Raw genomic sequence first — 19,477 nt, forward strand, 5'->3', positions numbered from 1 at the left:
AATACAGGAAGTGCCTACGGAGGCCGAGCCGCTGGGGGAGGCAGGGCATGAAGCCGGGCGGTGACCCGAGCGCGGTTGGCGGCGGAGATGAGCGACATTGTGGAGAAGACGCTGACGGCGCTGCCGGGACTGTTTCTGCAGAACCAGCCGGCTGGCGGGCCCGCGGCCCCCAAGGCGACCTTCTCCTCGAGGCTGGGCGGCCTAGTCCGCGGCATTACCGCTCTCACTTCCAAGCACGTAGGTGCCCAGCGGGCCGGGAGGCCGGGGCGCGGGGGAGGCCCGCGGCGAGGGTCAGCGCCCGCGCTCCCGCGGGGATCAGGGGACTGCCTGTGTGGACCCGTGCTGCAGTCTGTCTGGAAGGTTCACTTTCCTGCCGGGACTGACGGCAGGGAGGCCGGGTTTCTACAGCTGGCCCTGAATCTGACTCATTCCGATCTGGGGGCAAATTTGTTTAACCTCCGACCCTTTGTATGTTTTCTCAGTGTTTAAGTGGAAGAGTGCCAATACAAATGTTATAAGTTGTTGTGAGGACTAGATGAAATGTCAAAATGTGAAAATACCCAGTGCTTTGGAAGTGTCGGGCGCTTATAAAGTTTGGTTCCCTGCTCAGTTTGCTCTGCTCCCCAGTCCCTTCTCCTGGTAGACCTCATGAACCTGAACCGGCCACTCTGTGCCATCTGAGCCTGCTGTTGATATCTCTGGGGATGGGGGAGCTTGAGGTTCTTAGGCTAAATCAGTGGGTTGGACCAAAGAATGCCAACAATAATACCACCTCCTCATTCTTCCAAACTAAAATATTTGCTGAGTAAGTCTGTGCTTCAGATGAGCTTTGAGAATGAGCAGTTATAATAAGTTGTTAAAATTCCTTTGGGGCTGGGGTATAGCACAGTTGGCAGAATGCTTGCCTTACATGCTCAAAGCTGTGGGTTCAATCTCCAGCACCAAAATAAATGAAAAAAAAAAAAAAATCCCCACAGACTTTTGGTAGTTACATGGATTGTGTAAGATTCTGATTCAAAACCTCAAAGGAGTTGATATCTTAAAAACACGAGTTTTGTCAGGATTTGTTCAACAGATACTTTTACGAAGCAAGGTTATGTGTTACACACTGAGGACAATAGTGAAATACATTCCCTCTCCCAAGGACTTGATCATTCATTTTGGGTTTAGGAAGAGATGACTACAATGTAAGATAAGTGCCAGGAAAGAAGAAGAAGAAGAAGAAAAAAAAAAAAAAAGCAAAGTGCTCTGAAAGTTTAAAAGGTAGTCTGAAACTGTAGATAGCTTTGTGGCAGTACTTCACTGGTAGTTCTGGGTTAACTGTCTAATGAACACCTGCTAATTTCATGTGTAATTTAAAGATAACAATATATTAGCTTAAAATGGGGCCAATTTTTAACTGCTTTAGGAGATATACAATGCAAACATTGAAAGTGACCACACTGGTGTTTTTGATATAAAAAGTGAGAGAAATAATGTGGGGAATCTGCCTTCTTACCCTATGCAAAAAGTCTTCTTTAAGGGGAAGATGTGAGACTCTTATGCTGGCCAGAACATGGAGAATTTTTTTCTGCTTTCTCTCCACTTTTATTTTTTTTTAGCATTTTCTGCCAAATAGGTTTTTAAAGGGACAGTAACTGAATGAAAAGATGAAAAATGGTAGGTTAGCCTGGAACATTTATTCTCTGGAGGGATGATTTTGAGGGTTGGAGAAATGAGTATCTTTAGGTAGATCTTAAGCACATAATATTTATAACTCACTTTTAAGATCATGTTTCCTTTTAATTATTATGTTTTATTTTTCCCTTGATAATATGTTTACAGTTTGAAAAGACAGTTATTTAAGCATTTAATTATTTTCACTGTTTTAGGAAGAAGAGAAATTAATCCAGCAGGAACTGAATAGTCTGAAAGCAACTGTTTCTGCTCCTACTACCACACTCGTAAGTTTTTATAGTCGGTGTCAAACATTTGAATTTGAAATCTGATCCACTATGGATGGATTCAATCTTGATATCTGACTGATATTTCTAAAATTTAATTTAATTATATCAAAATCAGTTATATATCGTAGCAAGTCAGACTAACTTAGGTTTTTTCATTGACTGGCTGCATTGGAAGAAGACTTGCCTGCCTATGTCAAGTCGGGACAAACGTAATGGTAATTGCGCAAGTACAACAATCTTCATAGGACTCCAGTACTTATCATATTGTATACTTGGAAAAGGCTAAGATATTATCATTTAACAATATCTTTGGACCTAAATTGATATATTACAAATCTTTCTTGTTTTTTTTTTTTTTTTTGGTGGTACTGGGAATTTGAACCCAGGGCTTCATTCATGCTGAAGCTCATGCTCTACATTGAGCTGTATCTTCTGCTCTTACATTGTAGATCTTTAATTTTGATACTATACCTTTTGGAGTATAGGTTGGCTGACCAAGTAGAATAATTGTTTTCTTGCTATGAAACCTAGTATATGGCATATTAGTTAAATCAACTTCTAGTTGTTTTTAAACTTGGTTCTATATAATTTGATTTTTCAAACAGCATTCCTTTAGCAACTGTATTGGGGGCTTCTGAATATGAAGGCCACTGTGAGGCTATTTCCACATAGTTAGATTAAAATATAGGCTTTTGTTGTTATCATTATTATTACTATTTTTAATTGACATATAATGATTTTTATAACTTTATGGGATATGGTATGATAATTCAGTGTTTGTATGTTATGTGTAATGCCAGGTTTTAAAAAATTTATTTATTTTTGTGGTGCCTCTCAAATGCTAGATAAGTGTTTTGCCACTGAGCTGAATATCCAGCCAGCCCTTGTTTCTTTTTAATGAGATTTTTTTTTTCCCAAACAACATTTATTCAGCAAATATTTAATGATTGCCTTTTATGTTTAAGTCACTGTGGGGATGGATGTTTTCTCTCCCCTCAATAAAAATATCAAGATAATCATTTTGCATGAGCACATTAGATTTTCATTTTCTATAATTGGTATTACTGTATACAGTTTTTGTTGCTAAAAGATATAAACCTAGTGTTGGGTAGAACTTAAGATTAATAGGTAGAAGTTCAGGAGTCAGAATTTGGAAGGATGATAGTATAATGATGGCCATCCTGCTCTGGGCATACCTCAGAGTAGTCTGTTTCTAAGGTGATCATGTAGAGGTAGGATGACTGTTAGAGAAATTGTAAAGAGAATTCCTGCATTGGCAAATGTACTTTCTTCTCTAAATACAAGAAAATAGTAATGTAGGCAGTAATTTTGCTTAAATAAAGATCATTGTGACTTTAGGAAAACTGAGGTAAACCATTTGTGGTAAAGCTTACCTATAATCCCAGAGACTCTGGAAGCTGAGGCAGGAGAATTGCAAGTTTGAGGCCTTCTCAAAATAAAAAAATATAAATAAAAGGACTGGGGATGGGGATGTAGCTCAGTGATAAAGATCCTCTGGGTTCAGTCTCCAGTAACTAACAAACAAACAAACTGAGGTAATGTTACAAATTCAGAGTTAAAATTTAATGGCTTATGTTAATGCTTTCATTCCTAATTGATATAGAAGTCTTTGAAGAAGGACTTCTAGTATCATTTAAGTTTCTCTTAGTATTTAGTAGTCTTAATTAATATGTTAATTATCTTTTTCTGCTTTAAGTACAAGTGACCTATATTAAATCTCATTTCCCTAAGATTTTTTTATGGTTTCTCATTGAGCTCTTTATATACAAATGCAACCTACATATGGAATATTAAACATTACCATCCTTGCTTTAAAATATTTTACTGTTTCCTAAGCATTTTGTAACTTAGTAATCCTATAATATGCTAACTCTATTAATTTTTAGACATTAAAACAAATGGAAACATTTTGTATTTTATTTCTGATTAATTTTTGCTATATATATTTATTTTATTTTGTTTTTATTAGCTCTAATCATTTACTGTAAATACTAGAAAGTAAATATTGTCATACTAATAAAACAAATGTGTAAATCTCTTAAAAATTTTGTTTATATTGTAAATAATTGAAAGACCCCGTTAAAAATTAAATATTGGAATGAGTATTAAATGCTTCTCAGTTCATAATAATTGTATATTTAAAAATACCTATAAAGTAGACTATTATAAATTATTTGTAGCATAATAATTCTGAAAAATGTTGGGGTGCAATTTGATTTTTTTAAAAATATCTTTATTTTATTTATTTATTTTTATGTGGAGTTGAGGATTGAACCCAGTGCCTCAGGCACGCAAGACAAGTGCTCTACCACTGAGCTGCAAACCCAGCCCTGCAATTTGATTTTTAAATATGAAAAATGTTTTCATTAGAAATTATTAACAATTTGTAATTTTTGACTGTTTTAACAAAGTATATTAAAATTGACATGCTGCATTTTAGATGCCAAGTAAAATTATAGATGAAATTTTATCGAGGGACCGCATGTATCACATTATAACTAAAGTTTACACTATTAGCACATAGAAATAGTGATAGTTGGCTTATTTTGTAGAATCACTACCAACAAAATATTTGAAATGATTTTGCTAAAATTGATACTATTGGTAATTAAGATGGGGTTCAAATTTGATATTAGGTGATCAATTTTTGATATATAATTATGTTTTCAGTGCCAGAATAGAAGGATTTTCCTTTTAAATGAGTAGAAAACACACACACACAAACTTAGAACATTCTATTTGGTTATATAGTGACTGGATATTTTGCATTTCAGAAAATGATGAAGGAATGTATGGTGAGACTTATATATTGTGAAATGCTTGGATATGATGCTTCTTTTGGCTATATACATGCAATCAAGTTGGCTCAACAAGGAAACCTCTTAGAAAAAAGAGTAGGTATGTATGCGTTTAAGACTTTTCTACTTTTATGATGTCCTTAAAGTTTCATCTACTATATAAAATGAATGATGGCAGGTATGTAGTATCTTTTTAGAATATTGCATTATAATTTCCAAAGCCTGAAAAGATAATATTTCAGAAATTCAAAGCCTATTAATGAAAATTGGTTTTCCTAATTCATAGAATTTTGAATAGTTACAGCATTTTGGTGATTAGATAACTAATTATATATATTTGTCAAATCTCATTGAGCTATAACTTAAAATCGGTGAATTTTCTTAAATGGGCGGATTTTTTTAAGGTAAATTATACCTTAAAAAAGCTTATTTGAAGAACTTTGTCTAATCTTATCAGTTTAATGGTTAGAAACGTTTCTTTATAAAATCAAAAACTTAAATTGACTAGAATAATTTTAAATATCCTGTTCTCACTTTCACAAATGTTAGCTATGAGGATTAGAGGTATCTTTTAAAAAGTTTTGTCCCTGTTGTCATCCTGTAGGGCTTTTAGGAAAAATTCTCTCAATGACTTCAGTCTTCCATTTCATAAAGGCTCAATTTTATATCAGCTGAGCTACAAACTCAGCCCTGTAATTTGATTTTTAAATATGAAAAATGTTTTCATTAGAAATTATTAACAGTTTGTAATTTTTGAATGTTTTAACAAAGTATATTAAAATTGACATGCTGCATTTTAGATTCCAAGTAAGATTATGGATGAAATTTTATCGAGGGACCTGCAATTTGATTTTTAAATATGAAAAATGTTTTCATTAGAAATTATTAACAATTTGTAATTTTTGAATGTTTTAACAAAGTATATTAAAATTGACATGCTGCATTTTAGATGCCAAGTAAGATTATGGATGAAGGGACATGTTAGCATAGGGATGCGTTGTTTGGACTTCGGAGCCCTTTTTATTTTTGAGACAGGGTCTCACTAAGTTACTGAGACTGGCCTTGAACTTGGGATCCTCCTTCTTCAGCCTCCTGAGTCCCTGGGATTATAGGCATGCACCACTGTGCCCATGCCTTCTTCATAAGTTATATTCACCTGTGGATGATGGTGAGGGAGTGATAGATGTCTGGGTTTACAGATTCTGAGATTGTATGCACAAAATGTTCCATTTGTTGAACCCCATTTCACTCCCAATACTTTTTTATCTTATACATTTGTTGTGTTCTTTTCTTCAACTAGAATGTCCTCTGACATCCTGTTTCTCCCTTTTCATATTCCAAATCAAGTTTTAACAGTTCTAAGATCACCCAGGTGGCTCCTATAGTCTGTTACCTTATGGTATTGTCTTTTCATATATGAATGTCTTAGCTTCTGAACTAATTAGAAGCTTTCTAAAGGCAGGACTTTGTTTGTTATTAAAGTAGTCTTTATTAGTAATTTACTTTTCTTAAAATTTTGATTTTTTTAAACATATGAAAGTGGAATTTTATTCTACTAGTGTTTTATTTCACATAGACTTGCAGAACCCTTCTTGTCACATTCAGGATCACCCTACACTTTGAAAATTCACCTCAATAAGAGTTTTATATGTCTCAAGTCTTTTTAAGTGATGTCACTCTTGTATTTGGAGTGTTTTTTTTTTATTTTTTATTTTTTTCCCTAAGAAGGAAAAGATAAAAAAGGAACTTTCAACAATTGTTGAGCATTTGGGGAAAATGAAAACCAACTTCATTTTTTTTCATTTTAAGGAGAACCATGTTAGATGTGAATACATTTGGAAATGTCCAAAATTTAGCTATAAGAAGAGACAGTGATGGAGATTACAGGCAGAAGTCTGGTATTTCTTTGCCTCCTCTTCTTCTGATTTTCTTTTTTGCTTCTCTGCCCTCATAATTTTTTTTTTAAACTCTTCAAGTTTTAATTCTCCTTTATTCCCTTTGCATGTTATTTCACAGCACTTTAAAAAAAATATGATATCCTTCTTAGAGGTAGCTATTTTTTTTGTTAAGGACTCTGGAAAACAGATCCAAAGAAATAAAACCTTAATTGTGAACTTTTGGCTTGAGTGGCAAAGATGTTATGAGTAGAAAGTCTTCTTAGAGGTTGTCTACTTATAAAATTTATTCAGTATTCATAGAATAGATATGATAGGTGTCCATTGTATGTTAGGTGCTGCAGTCAGACATATGTATTTTTTTCCATTTTGAGAATCCCTTGCAGTGGTAGAGTGGAGGATAGAGACAAACATAGAAATTAGTAGTTACATTATGATGTCATAATTGCCTTCATGAAGGGATGCCACACATTGTACTCATGTAGTCAGGCATAAGAACAATTATGAAAACCTCAATTTCCTTGGTTTCTGAGACTTAGAGGAGAATGTGCTTATTAGATTTCATATGAGCATTCTGTAACAAAATCACTTAGAATCTGTTTAAATATTGCATGGCTAGAGTTTAGTTAGAATTAGATTTGGTCCTGCCAATTTCCTTTGGCTTCCTTTGGCACGAAGATGGGCTTTATACTTGCTCTTCTTTGTTATTTGGCTGACTTCCATATTAGCACAGGCAGGAAATTTTGAAAATAATCAATAAATGTTGGATAGTTGGTATAATTATTTTGTGCAGCTATTGTTACATTCTGCTTTTTAGATTTCATTTTCAAATTTTATTTAAAATTTTTTCTTTTTTGTTGCTGGGTCTTGTGCATTCTCTATCACTGAGCTGTACCCCTAGCCTCTAATTTTTTTTCTGTTCATTTATTTTAAATTGGTGAATTATAATTGTACATAAACATGGGATTCACTTTCTATGTTAATGCATGCACGTAGCACAGTTTGGTTGATTTCATGCCCTAATACTTTCCCTTTTCTTCCCCTTCTTCCTCCCTCTCTATTCTCTTCCTCTACTTTCATGTCTGTTCTTAAACTATATAGAGCATTATACAGCATTGCATAATTAAGACTTTATAAAAGTGTATAATCAAATAATACTCACTTTCATCTCTAGCCCCACTACCCAGTTTGTACCGTACTCTCAAAGGTGACTATTTTCTTCTTTTTTTCCCCACATTTTTATTAGTGAATTATAGTTGTACATAATAATGGAATTTGTTGTTACATATTCATACTTGCACACAATATAACAATGTAATTTGGCCAATATCCATCCCCAGCGCTTCCCCCTTTCTCCCTACTTCCAACCCTTGGTCTCTTTCCTCTACTGATTTCTTCCTTTGGTTTTCATGAAATATGCACCCACCTTTATTTTCCTTTTCCCTCTCTAGCTTCTGCATGGGAGAGAAAACATATGACCCTTGACCTTCTAAATTTGATTTATTTTGCTTAATGTGATGGTTTCTGGTTCCACCCATTTTCCTATATAAATGGCATAATTTCATTTTTCTTTTTTTATTTTATTATTTTTTATTTCTTACATACATGACAATAGTGGAATGCATTACAATCATAATTATACATTCACAACACCATTTTTCGTTAGCTCTGTATATAAAGTATGTTCACTCCAAATTATGCCATTATACATGAGCTGTCTTCTTCTTCTTCTTCTTCTTCTTTTTGCATTACAATTCTTAATACACCTTTATACCAGAATTTATCATATCTCTGATTGTATATAAGGTATGTTGACACCAAATTCACATCTTCATATGTGTATTTTGTATAATGATGAGGGTCTCCTTCCACCATCCATGCTATTCCCCTTCTCCTTTCTTTTCCCTCCCACCCATATTCCCTATCTAGAGGTAATCTTCCTCCCTTGCCCTCCCTCCCAACCCCATTTTGAGTCACCCCCCCTTATATCAGAGAAGACATTCGGCATTTGTTTTTTGGGGATTGACTAACTTCACTTAGCGTTATCTTCTCTAATGCCATCCATTTCCCTGAAAATGCCATGATCTTATTCTTTTTTATTGCTGAGTAATATTCCATTGTGTATAAATGCCACATTTTTTTTTTTTTTTATCCATTCATCCACTGAAGGACGTCTAGGTTGGCTCCACAGTTTAGCTATTGTGAATCAGTGCTATAAACATTGATGTGGCTGTGTCCCTGTAGTATGCTGTTTTTAGGTCCTTTGGATATTGTCCGAGAAGAGGAATAGCTGAGTCAAATGGTGGTTCCATTCCCAGCTTTTCAAGGAATCTCCATACTGCTTTCCAAATTGGCTGCACCAATTTGCAGTCCCACTAGCAGTGTATGAGTGTACCTTTTTCCCCCGCATCCTCGCCACTATTTTCATTAATATCTGATTAATCTTTCTATTGTTTCTTTTTTTTAATATTTATTTTTTAGGTGTAGATGCGCACAACACAATGCGTTTATGTGGTGCTGAGGATTGAACCCGGGTCCCGCCCATGCTAGGAGAGCGCTCTACCACTGAGCCACAATCCCAGCCCCTCCATTGTTTCTTTTAGAAAAAAAAAAAAAAAACAAAAAAAAAAACCAGACACTCAACTGTTACAAAAGGCAGCATGTTACATACACTGTCTCTTATACAAAAGAGCATATTATATGGGTTATTCTGTACTACAGTTTTTAAAAATTTTGATGGTTTATCATCTGTTTAAATGTTTTTTTAATTGATGCATTTATACTTTATTTTGATGTTGTCATACTTTTATATAGTTGCATAATTTTCATTGGGTGGACATTCCATATTTTTTTCAATTTGGTCCCTCTTGGACACATGGATTGTTTTTGACTTTTACTTATAAATGATGTTGCAGTAGATAATATTATACATGTATTATTTCGTAATTATGAAAGCTCATCTTAAATGAGATCTCAGAGTAATTTTTGCTGAGATTCATGATCTTTAGGAAAATATTTTCTTGCCAATGAGAGAGCATATATCCATAGGCATCAGATACTCTTAGTGTATACTATTGAATGAAAATATTTTTTTTTAAAGATAAGATTTAAACCTTCTGTAAATCTTCACTCTAGTACTGTTGCCTCATCTATTCTCCTGGGATTGAACTGATTCAATTTTTAAGTTATATTTTGAGACAGGGTCTCACTAAGTTGCCCAGGCTGGCCTTGAGCTGTTTGTTCATCCTCCTGTCTTAGCCTCCTGAGTCCCTGGGGATTACAGGTGTATGCTGCTTTTACCTCATCATCCTGGGATTTCTAAGGCCAGCTTTGGTGTTTTCTCTGGTGGAGAATGCCTTCCTGTGATTCAAGTGAATAGTGTTGAATAAATAAATTTTAGTATCTATTAAGTCAGACATCTATTAAGTGCCTTATCTTTTGAGATAGTATTTATCTTCATTTTAAATGAGAAACATAAGGCTTGGAAAGGTCAAGTCATTTGTCAAGGTCATAGAACAAAATGGTGGAGCCAGAATGTGAACCTAAATTTCTGAGTCAAAGTCTTATATTAATATTATTATTTTATAACTCAATCTTAGTCATATCAAATTTACTTCATAATCATAGCTATTATTGTTTGCTTTAAAATTTTTTTCATTTTATGAGATATATAGTATTTTCCCCTGTTTTTTTTTTAATTAATTTTTTTTTTTTTTTAGTTGTAGATGGCACAAAATATTAATTTATTTATTTTTATGTGGTGCTGAGGATCGAACCCAGTGCCTCACACGTGGAAAGCAAGCGCTCTACCACTGAGGTATACCCCTGTTCTTTGATTGTTTAAAAAGTTAGGATATTCTTTGTAATGGATAGAATCAAGGTTTTCTTGAGATGATCTTTGGAGTTTTGGGCCTTCATATGGGTGACTTGTGAACAAGTGAGTTCTCAGCATCTCATAAGAATTAATCTCTGTTTTAAGTGCTCTCTGGGGTTTTCCTAATCTGTTTTAGTATCTATTAAGTCAGTACTAATCTGGTACAGTTTTTTTTTTTTTTGTCTTTCTCTCTTATGATTGTGAGAGAAATAACTCTGCTTCTCTGTCAGTGAAGATGTTACTATCAGTCATGATGCTGTTTCTTGGCTGTGAGAACAGTTTCTCCTGTTGCACAACAGAGACAGTATTGATCCTAGGTAATGATGGAATAATATTAGATTCTCTAATGACATGTTTGAAAGAGTTGAATAAAAAACAATGGTAACACATAGACAGGCAGTACACATTGTTTGACTCTGACTTTTTGGGTTTGAATCATGTCTACACCATGTAATAGCTGTAGGCCTTAGGAAATTACCTCTTTTTTGGTCTCATTGTTATATTGGCATAAGAATAATACCTACCCTTTATAGTGTTGATTCAAGAATTAAATAAGGTTTTTTTAAAAGTACTTGTCCCAGAGTTAACTGTCTAATAATGTTATTGTCAACATGAAAGGTGACACAGAAAATGGCATGAATTATGTGGATTCCAGGTATACGACATTTGTTATGCTATTAATGTATTTCCTCAATCCTAAAATATACTTTTTAATGTTTTAAAATAGAAATGCTTATTTCAGCCAATGAATACATCTAATGTGGTAGACAGTGTTTCTTTCTTTTGCAGTTATTATTCATTCAACAGTGTGTTTTTAATAAGGTATTGTGTGTGTGACTGAATATATGATTTACATTATGTGGGCTGATATTAGGTGGCTTATTCAGTAATGCAAATAACCAGTAACTCACTAATAATTGCAATAATTATTTGTTTTTGAATAATTATATATGTGGCTATAAGATAGAGAATGTTTTGATTGATAGTATAGAAATTTCATAAGAGACATAGAAGGCATATTTTAATGTTATTTAAATACTTTAAGTTGGCACTCATCTGTGAAATATGTAATTTTTTTTTTTTTTTTGGTACCAGGGATTGAACCTAGGGGCACTTTACCATTGAACCATATCCCCATCTCTATTTATTTATTTATTTTTAATTTTGAGAGGTCTTGCTAAGTTAATAGGTAAGTTGCTGAGGCTGGCTTTGTACTTGCCATCCTCCTGCCTCAGCATCCTGAGCTGCTGGGATTATAGGCATGTGTCACATGCCTGGTGAAATATGTATTTTGAAAAACTTCAGGATGAAGAATACCTGAAATCTTTGTTACTGAAGTGTTTTAACCTCATATTTTCAGTTTGTTTTTATGTTTACCTCTAACTGATTATTTGACTAAAACTTGGAATTTAGTATTGTTTTGTTTAATTTCTTGGGGAAAATTTTCTTGGGAAAAAATTTTTTTTTATAGGTAGTAATTAGACCTTTCCTTTTAATTTTTATGTAGGTTATTTGGCTGTTTCTTTATTTCTACATGAAAACCATGAACTGTTGCTTCTCCTTGTGAATACAGTAGTAAAGGTACCGTATTGTATATTGGTTAATATGAAGTGTTCAGTTATTCCTGCTGGCACCTGATGTTTCTCCTCAATTATATTGAGTTAAATAATTTTGGAAAATAGGAGGGCTTAGAAAGATAATTTAGATTAGTTTCTGCATTTGTAAAGTGGGGATAAATAATAGAACTTATAATGTTGTAAGGATTAAGGGAAACACTGAAGTACTAGCTGCTGCTGTTGCATCTGCTTTTGTTGTTTGTATTATTATTTCATTTTGAAATGCACTTTTGGAATTATAATCCAGATTGCTAGACTCTTAGACAGAAGCACTTTCCATGCTACTATTTTTTTCTCTTTAGGTTCAATCTAAAGGGATATAGATACAAGTGTCTTTATAGGATATAGATATAACTGTCTTTAAAATCCAAAAAGTCATTTTAAATGGCAATAGAATATATTGGGTAACTGAATTGTACAGATAAAAACACAGTTTAATCTACCCTCACAAAATTTTGTTCTAAGCTTCTAATTAAAATTAATAATGAAATATAATTGAATTGTTGAGCTTTTTCCTTTTGTGTCCATTTTGATATGTGAGAGTGTGTTTATGTGAGGAATTTTCTGAATTTTAAGTCATATACTAAAGTTGGAGTAGCTTAAATTTTTTTCTTTAAAAAATATATTTTGAAATTCTGTTAGAATGATTTATATACCTTGTGCATAAGTAAATATAGAGGAACATATTTATTTTATTGTATAAATTTTAGAATTTTGCAATTGTAGTAATTGCATAGAATTATTTCCTTTTAACTTTGTACTAATTATTAAATGAGAAAAATTCATAAAATGTTCTGTTACTGGTTTGGAAAAGTTTTCAATCTATAATAAAGGTGACTAGTTTGACCAGTATCAGAACAGAAATAGTTTCCTTTTGTATCAGCTGCTTTTTTGCTGTCTTTATCTACTGACAATAAAGGCATAAGAAATAAATAGGGTTATGCCTATAAAATTACATAAGTCTGAATGTACAAATTAATTATAAATCAGGAGAAAATTACTAAGTATATAGGACCATTTCAGTGTTGAGTTAGCATCCCTAGTTTCAGAATTTATATTGAATATTTTCTTTGCTTAATAATTATGCTAGGACTTACAGAGCACTAACCTGGTAGAAGTATGTATGGCACTTACTATCGTCAGCCAGATTTTCCCTCGAGAAATGATTCCAGCTGTTCTTCCATTAATAGAAGATAAACTTCAGCATTCCAAGTAAGTAAATTCTTTGGGCATAGACGTCTACACCTTTTAGCTTATATTTTATACTCTAAAAATGTTATTATAACGTAAACAGAGTGCTAATAGAGTAGAGAATATTCTTTGGCAGGTGTAACACAGAAGTCTCTAATAGAATTATCATTGTTTTTATGTGTGTTTAAAAGAATGTTCTGTAGCTTTCTGAAGTTAAATTGAGAGACAGTAAGCCTTGGTATCAGGAGTCCTTTGCTTTTTTCCCAATTCTACGTTGTCTTATTTTTCCCTTGGCTACATGGAGTTGGCAAAGTTCCTTAGTTCTCATATAGTTGTTTTGAATATAGAGTGAAATAATAGAAAACATTTGAAAATAATTCCAGTGCTATGAATACAAAGCTTCAGTGTATTTTTTCCCTTATTTAAAACTTTAGTGTATTGGAAAGATGCTTTTTATATCAAAATCACAATGTTCAAATTCTGATTTACAGCAGGATATATCTAAATAAACATTACTTGTAGTATTTTGGTAATCTGCTTTTATAAGATTCCTTCACTCTATTTTTTAAAAAAAAAATTATATATATATTTTTAGTTGTATATGGATCTATATACGGTGCTGAGAATTGAACTCAGTGCCCCACACTTGCTGGGCAAGTACTTTATCACTAAGTCACAGCCCCAGTCCAAGATTCCTTCAGTTTCTACTCACTTTTTCACCACACTTAACTCATTTTTTAAATCACTTTTTCACCACACTTAACTCATTTTTAAAATCACTTTTTCACCACACTTACAGTTTGTTTTGACTAAGCTCCTTAACTTCAAAATCTTTAAAGTAAGTAAAAAGGGCTGGGTGCTGTGACCCTTGCCTATAATCCTAGAGACTTGGGAGGCTGAAACAGGAGCATTCCAAGTTTGAGGCCAGCTTTAGCACTGCAAGGCCCCTTGGCAACTTAATGAAACCCTGTCTCAAAATGAAAAAGTCTGGGAGTATAGCTCAGTGTTAAAGTGCCCTTGGGTTCATTTCCCAGTGCTACTAAAAAAATAAAATAAAAATAAAATTAGAGAAAAGTTTGCAGTCATTTTCCTTCTTTCTTTGTGATTACAGTATTTGATTTCCACTCTCTCTCTCTCTCTTTTTTTTTTTTTTTTGTAATACTAGGGATTGTATCCAGTGCATGTTAGGCAAGTTGTCTACTGCTGAGATAATCTCCAGCTGTATACACATACACTTTTCTTTTGATACTGGGAATTGAACCCAGGGACACTTAACCATTGAACCACATCCCCAGCCCTTTTTATTTATTTATTTATTTTTGAGACAGGGTCTTACTAGCTAAGTTGCTTAGGGCCTTGCTAAGTTGCTAAGGCTGGCTTTTGAACTTGTTATCCTCCTGGTTCAGCCTCCCAAGTTGCTAGAATTACAGGCACGCACTACCTTGCCCGGTGATACACATACATTCTTTTTTTTTTAGTATTTTTATAAAAATTTAATTACTTTTTTTACACAAATGGAGCACAGCTTTTCATTTTTCTGGTTGTACATGATTATATTCTTGATGAAGATTTTTTGTTACTCATACAACGTTTATTTCCTATGCTTTAAGTCAATGTTTTTAATGTTCTAAGATAGTAAAAATGTCTTGTATTTTATATTATTTAGGAAATCTTGGATTATTAATCTTCCAGCTAAAATGATACTATTCACTAATAACTATAGAATAACATCAGAAGGTTTTCAGACTTTTTAATTATGTTTTATATATTAAGTTTGTTTAGGAAGAAAAAGGGTGATTATGGGCATTTGGTTGTTGGAAGTAAAATATAGGTTGATTTGATTGTAGCAGCTGTTATTTGTGTAATTTTTTTCTTTTCGCCACCACTCTTTTGTGGTGACCATACTTATTGACCATTTTTTTGGAAATCATTCTATGAATTAAAAGGCCACTTGTCAATATTTTCCTTGTTGCTTCCCATCTAGTTTAATTTCAGATCCTGGCTAAAGTTTAGACTTTTTAAAACTCTATTTCTGCAGTTTATGGCTATACCTAACTCTGTGCTAAGCATTGAAGAGTTAAAGAATATGGAATAGAACTATGGGTAAGCCAGTAGATGTCACAGAGGTGTGAGACAGGCTTGGGCTCAACTTTTAAATCCCTTCCTGTATTTCAATATACCAATCCCAGATCCAAGTCTCTTGATGTCTTGTGTTAGTACTACCACTTAGGGCCAGCCTTAGGGATTCTTGAGCCTTTTCAGAATTTATAATTCTTTTCCCTCACCTTGTTTACCTAATCTCTGCCAGAATTAATATTGGATAATATCGATTGGCAATATATTTGTGTATAGCTTGCAGTTACCAAAGTATTAAACTAATGGCAAATATGTTGCTAATCTGCTTTTTTTCTTTTTAATGTGGGAAGAATTTATGTGACATAGTTTACTTAGGTAGATAATGAGTTGTTTATTAAGTAGAATGTAGCAGATGCTGGATGACCACTTGTTAGGAATCTTGCATGCCTGTAATCCCAGCAGTTTAGGAGGCTGAGGCAGGAGGATCGTGAGTTCATAGCCAGCTTCAGCAATTTAATGATGCCCTAAGCAACTCAGCGAGACCCTGTCTCTAAATAAAATATAAAAAAGGGCTGGGGATGTGGCTCAGTGGTTGTGTGCCCCTGGGTTCCATCCCCAGTACCAAAAAAACAAGAAGACATTCTTCAGTGGAACATCAGGGATTGCATTGAATAATTTCTATGATTTTAGGTAATATAAATATATGTTAAGGAACACTTGAAATTTAAGTTCTTCATTTTTGACATGTTTGCTGTTACTGTGATCACTGCTAGTGTAGTCTACAAATATGAGATATGTAGAAATAGACATGAGAATAACAAGTAATATATTTCATTGGAAACTATGTCAAGAATATAAGATAAAGAGCTGAGTGCGGCAGTGTCCATCTATAATCCCAGTAATAGCTACTTGGCTAAGGCAGGAGGACTATGAGCAATGTAGGGAGACCTGTCTGAAATAACAAAAATTGAAAGAAAAGAGGGGCTTTGGGGATGTAACTTGGTGATAAAGTGCTTGCCTAGTATGCATGATGCCCTGAATTTGGTCTCCAGAGTATTTGGGGTAGGCTTGCCCATGATTTAAAAAAAAAAATTTAATATTAATGAAGAGATTTTAATATTACTGACTGAAATTACCTATTACTGATTTAAACTTAACATTGGCTGTTTTCTCAATTTCTAAAGATAAGGGTTTTAAAAATGAAATCAGGGAACTTAGAAATTTTTCTTATTTTAACTGATTTCAAAAGTAATACATGCATCTTATTAAAAAGTTCCATAACTAGAAACTTTTTTAACATGGACAGTTAAAGTCTTTTCAGGTCTTAACTTCTAGAGATAATTACTTTTTACAGTTTGTCATATTAGAATAAGGACATTAATAATAAATGTATCATTCTGTATTTTTTTTTAGATTAAGGTAATGGCTGACATTTTGAAATCATCTGGCACATAATATTTTCAACTAAGAGCCTGATGATTCAGATTATCTTGTTTAGATTTTATTTTTTTATCCATAGGGAGATTATACGAAGAAAAGCTGTTCTGGCATTATACAAATTCTATCTCATTGCTCCTAATCAAGTACAACATATCCACATTAAGTTTCGGAAGGCACTTTGTGACAGAGATGTTGGGGTCATGGCTGCTTCTTTGCACATATACCTTAGGATGATTAAGGTAAGTTGGAAATTTCAGTAAGTACTGAGAAAAATGTAATTGTATAATTAAAAGAGGAGTCAGATGTTTCAGCAAAATGCTTGATTAACATTTTAGGCTATTATTGACTTTTTAATAGTGAGTTTTACAAGTTGTTGGTAACATGAGTTGTAGGCACATTATAGAATTGGACTTTTTAAAATGCCTACAATTTTTTTCATTTTCCTGAAGAAATATGGAAAAATGATAGCTATGGAAAGTGATTTGAATTTCCAGATTTATGGTTTTTCAAGCAGTGGTTCTTTTTTATATAGCCTCAAGGGCTATATAACAGTTTTTAGAAATGAGGAAGCCAGTGTGGGTTGTGTCAGGTATAGACTACAGTGTTGACTGTGTCATCAGGTGAGGAAAGAGGGTTGAATGGTATGGTAAGAAATTTTTGTAAATGATGATGATGGGTTTATACTAATTCTTTCTCATTGTATTGCCTGAAATGTTTTGTGTTCAAAATCACATATCTTTGTGAGAGATTTCACAAGCACCTACAACAACAAAATGAAATATGCTGTTGAATTCACTCAAAATTATGGAACCAAAGCTTGTCTTTTATGCATTATATTCCAAAATAGTATGGTGTAAATAGATGCTTGGTACTAGACGTATTTGATATTAAATCTTCTCTTTCTTCTAACCAAAATTTGAAAGAGCTGTATTTCCCTTCCAAAATTTGTCCTTGATATCTAATAAAAATTACAATGAAGAATCTAATGTTCATTTTAAATAGTGTTTATTTAATTTGACCAGTCCAAGAGATTAGTCAGATAATCAAGGCACTCTCATTCAGAAATAGAAGTATGTTTATTACTATGTGGCTAATTAAATTTTTGATTGACAGCTCACTGCTATTGGGGGCTTTGAACATTTAAATAGTCTTGGCTTTGCTCTTCTATGAGAGTGAAGTCTTTTGTACAGAGCTGAAAGCTTGCAGATAGGCCTTATTTTTCATACAAAATAGTGGTATTACTGCCCCTTTTCAGTATGCTTTTTTTTTTTTTTTTACTTTTTATTGCTAGTATTGGCTAATAAGAGGATTCTATTGAAAGACATAATTTTAAGAACTTTGAAATGTGATTAAACTATGTGTAGGAAAAATTAGAGAGTGTGGAGCTTTTCTGGGGATGATTTAACTTTGAATCAGGTAGCCAGAGGAATTTCACTGTGGAAGAAATTATATATGCACTCTTTCATTAAGTGTGAACATAAGCTTCTAAGTGTGCATGTTTAAGTTAGGTTCCAGATGGCATTTCAACTAGGTCTGTTTTATATTTGATGAGACTTTATTATTAACAGAAAGTTGCTTTTTTTGGGTATAGGAGAATTCATCTGGATATAAAGACTTGACTGGGAGTTTTGTAACTATTTTAAAGCAAGTAGTTGGAGGAAAGCTCCCAGTAGATTTCAATTACCACAGTGTACCAGCACCATGGTTACAAATTCAGCTCTTGAGAATACTGGGACTTCTAGGAAAAGACGATCAAAGGTAAACTTCTAAGTAAGTTATTTAATGATCTTATACCATATGATAATCTTAGGCTTTTTAGTCATCTAGAGGCTTCATGATAAATCAGATTCTGATACTTTTTGCTTTGATTTCTAATAGTTAATAAACCAGTGAAAGAAGTAAATAAATTCTTTCAAGTTGCTGATGTAGTCCTGGTACTCAGCTTATCCTAATACTCCCTATTGTGAAAGGTAACTGGGTGTAGGCTTCCATGCAAAGCTTTCTTTCTTTTTTTATTTTTATTTTTTAAAATATTTACTTTTTAGTTTTTTTAGGTGGACACAATATCTTTATTTTATTTTTATGTGGTGCTGAGGATAGAACCCAGAGCCTCACACATGCCAGGTGAGCGCGCTACCACTTGAGCCACATTCCCAACCTCTTTATATATATATATATATATATATATATATTTAGTTGTAGATAGACACAATATCTTTATTTTACTTATTTATTTTTATGTGGTGCTAAGGATCGAACCTAGTGCCTCATGCATGCAAGGCAAGCACTCTACCACTGAGCTACAGACTCAGCCTGTAAGCTTTCTTAATTTTTCTAGTAGAGGTTGCAAAACTTTGCAAAGGACCAGGCAATATTTTAGACTATGTGTGCCATATGTGTTGCAGCTACTCCATTTTGCTGTTAACAGTGTGAAAGCAGCCACGGAGAGTACCTAAATGAATGAGCATGACTGTGTTCCAAGAAAATATGGATTTTAAAACGTAAATTTTATATAGTCTTTACATCATAAAATATTATCCTTCTGATTTTTCCCCAACCATTAAAAAAATGTAAGAACTATTCTTAGTGTACAGCCATTAAAAAACAGGTGTTTTGCCAG

The 19,477-nt window shown here is 33.3% G+C and overlaps 1 protein-coding gene across 3 annotated transcripts in view; it reads left to right on the plus strand.

The window, feature by feature from the left end:
- Window positions 1–37: 37 nt before the first annotated feature.
- Window positions 38–19,477, plus strand: part of Ap4e1 (adaptor related protein complex 4 subunit epsilon 1) — a 64,132-nt gene continuing 44,692 nt past the window's right edge. For 2 of the 3 annotated variants that reach the window (XM_027926207.3, XM_071608259.1), the window contains exons 1-7: window positions 38–237; window positions 1,872–1,943; window positions 4,742–4,865; window positions 12,042–12,115; window positions 13,241–13,362; window positions 16,937–17,096; window positions 18,449–18,615. In XM_027926207.3, coding sequence (XP_027782008.3) covers window positions 88–237; window positions 1,872–1,943; window positions 4,742–4,865; window positions 12,042–12,115; window positions 13,241–13,362; window positions 16,937–17,096; window positions 18,449–18,615 — 869 coding nt within the window. In that variant the 5' untranslated portion in view covers window positions 38–87. Of the gene's footprint in view, window positions 238–1,871; window positions 1,944–4,741; window positions 4,866–10,379; window positions 10,478–12,041; window positions 12,116–13,240; window positions 13,363–16,936; window positions 17,097–18,448; window positions 18,616–19,477 lie in introns of those variants that run through there. The other variant, XM_071608260.1, reaches the window with a different exon arrangement.

The sequence above is a fragment of the Marmota flaviventris genome, chromosome 2 (assembly GCF_047511675.1).
Source record: "Marmota flaviventris isolate mMarFla1 chromosome 2, mMarFla1.hap1, whole genome shotgun sequence".
Classification (NCBI taxonomy): Eukaryota; Metazoa; Chordata; class Mammalia; order Rodentia; family Sciuridae; genus Marmota; species Marmota flaviventris.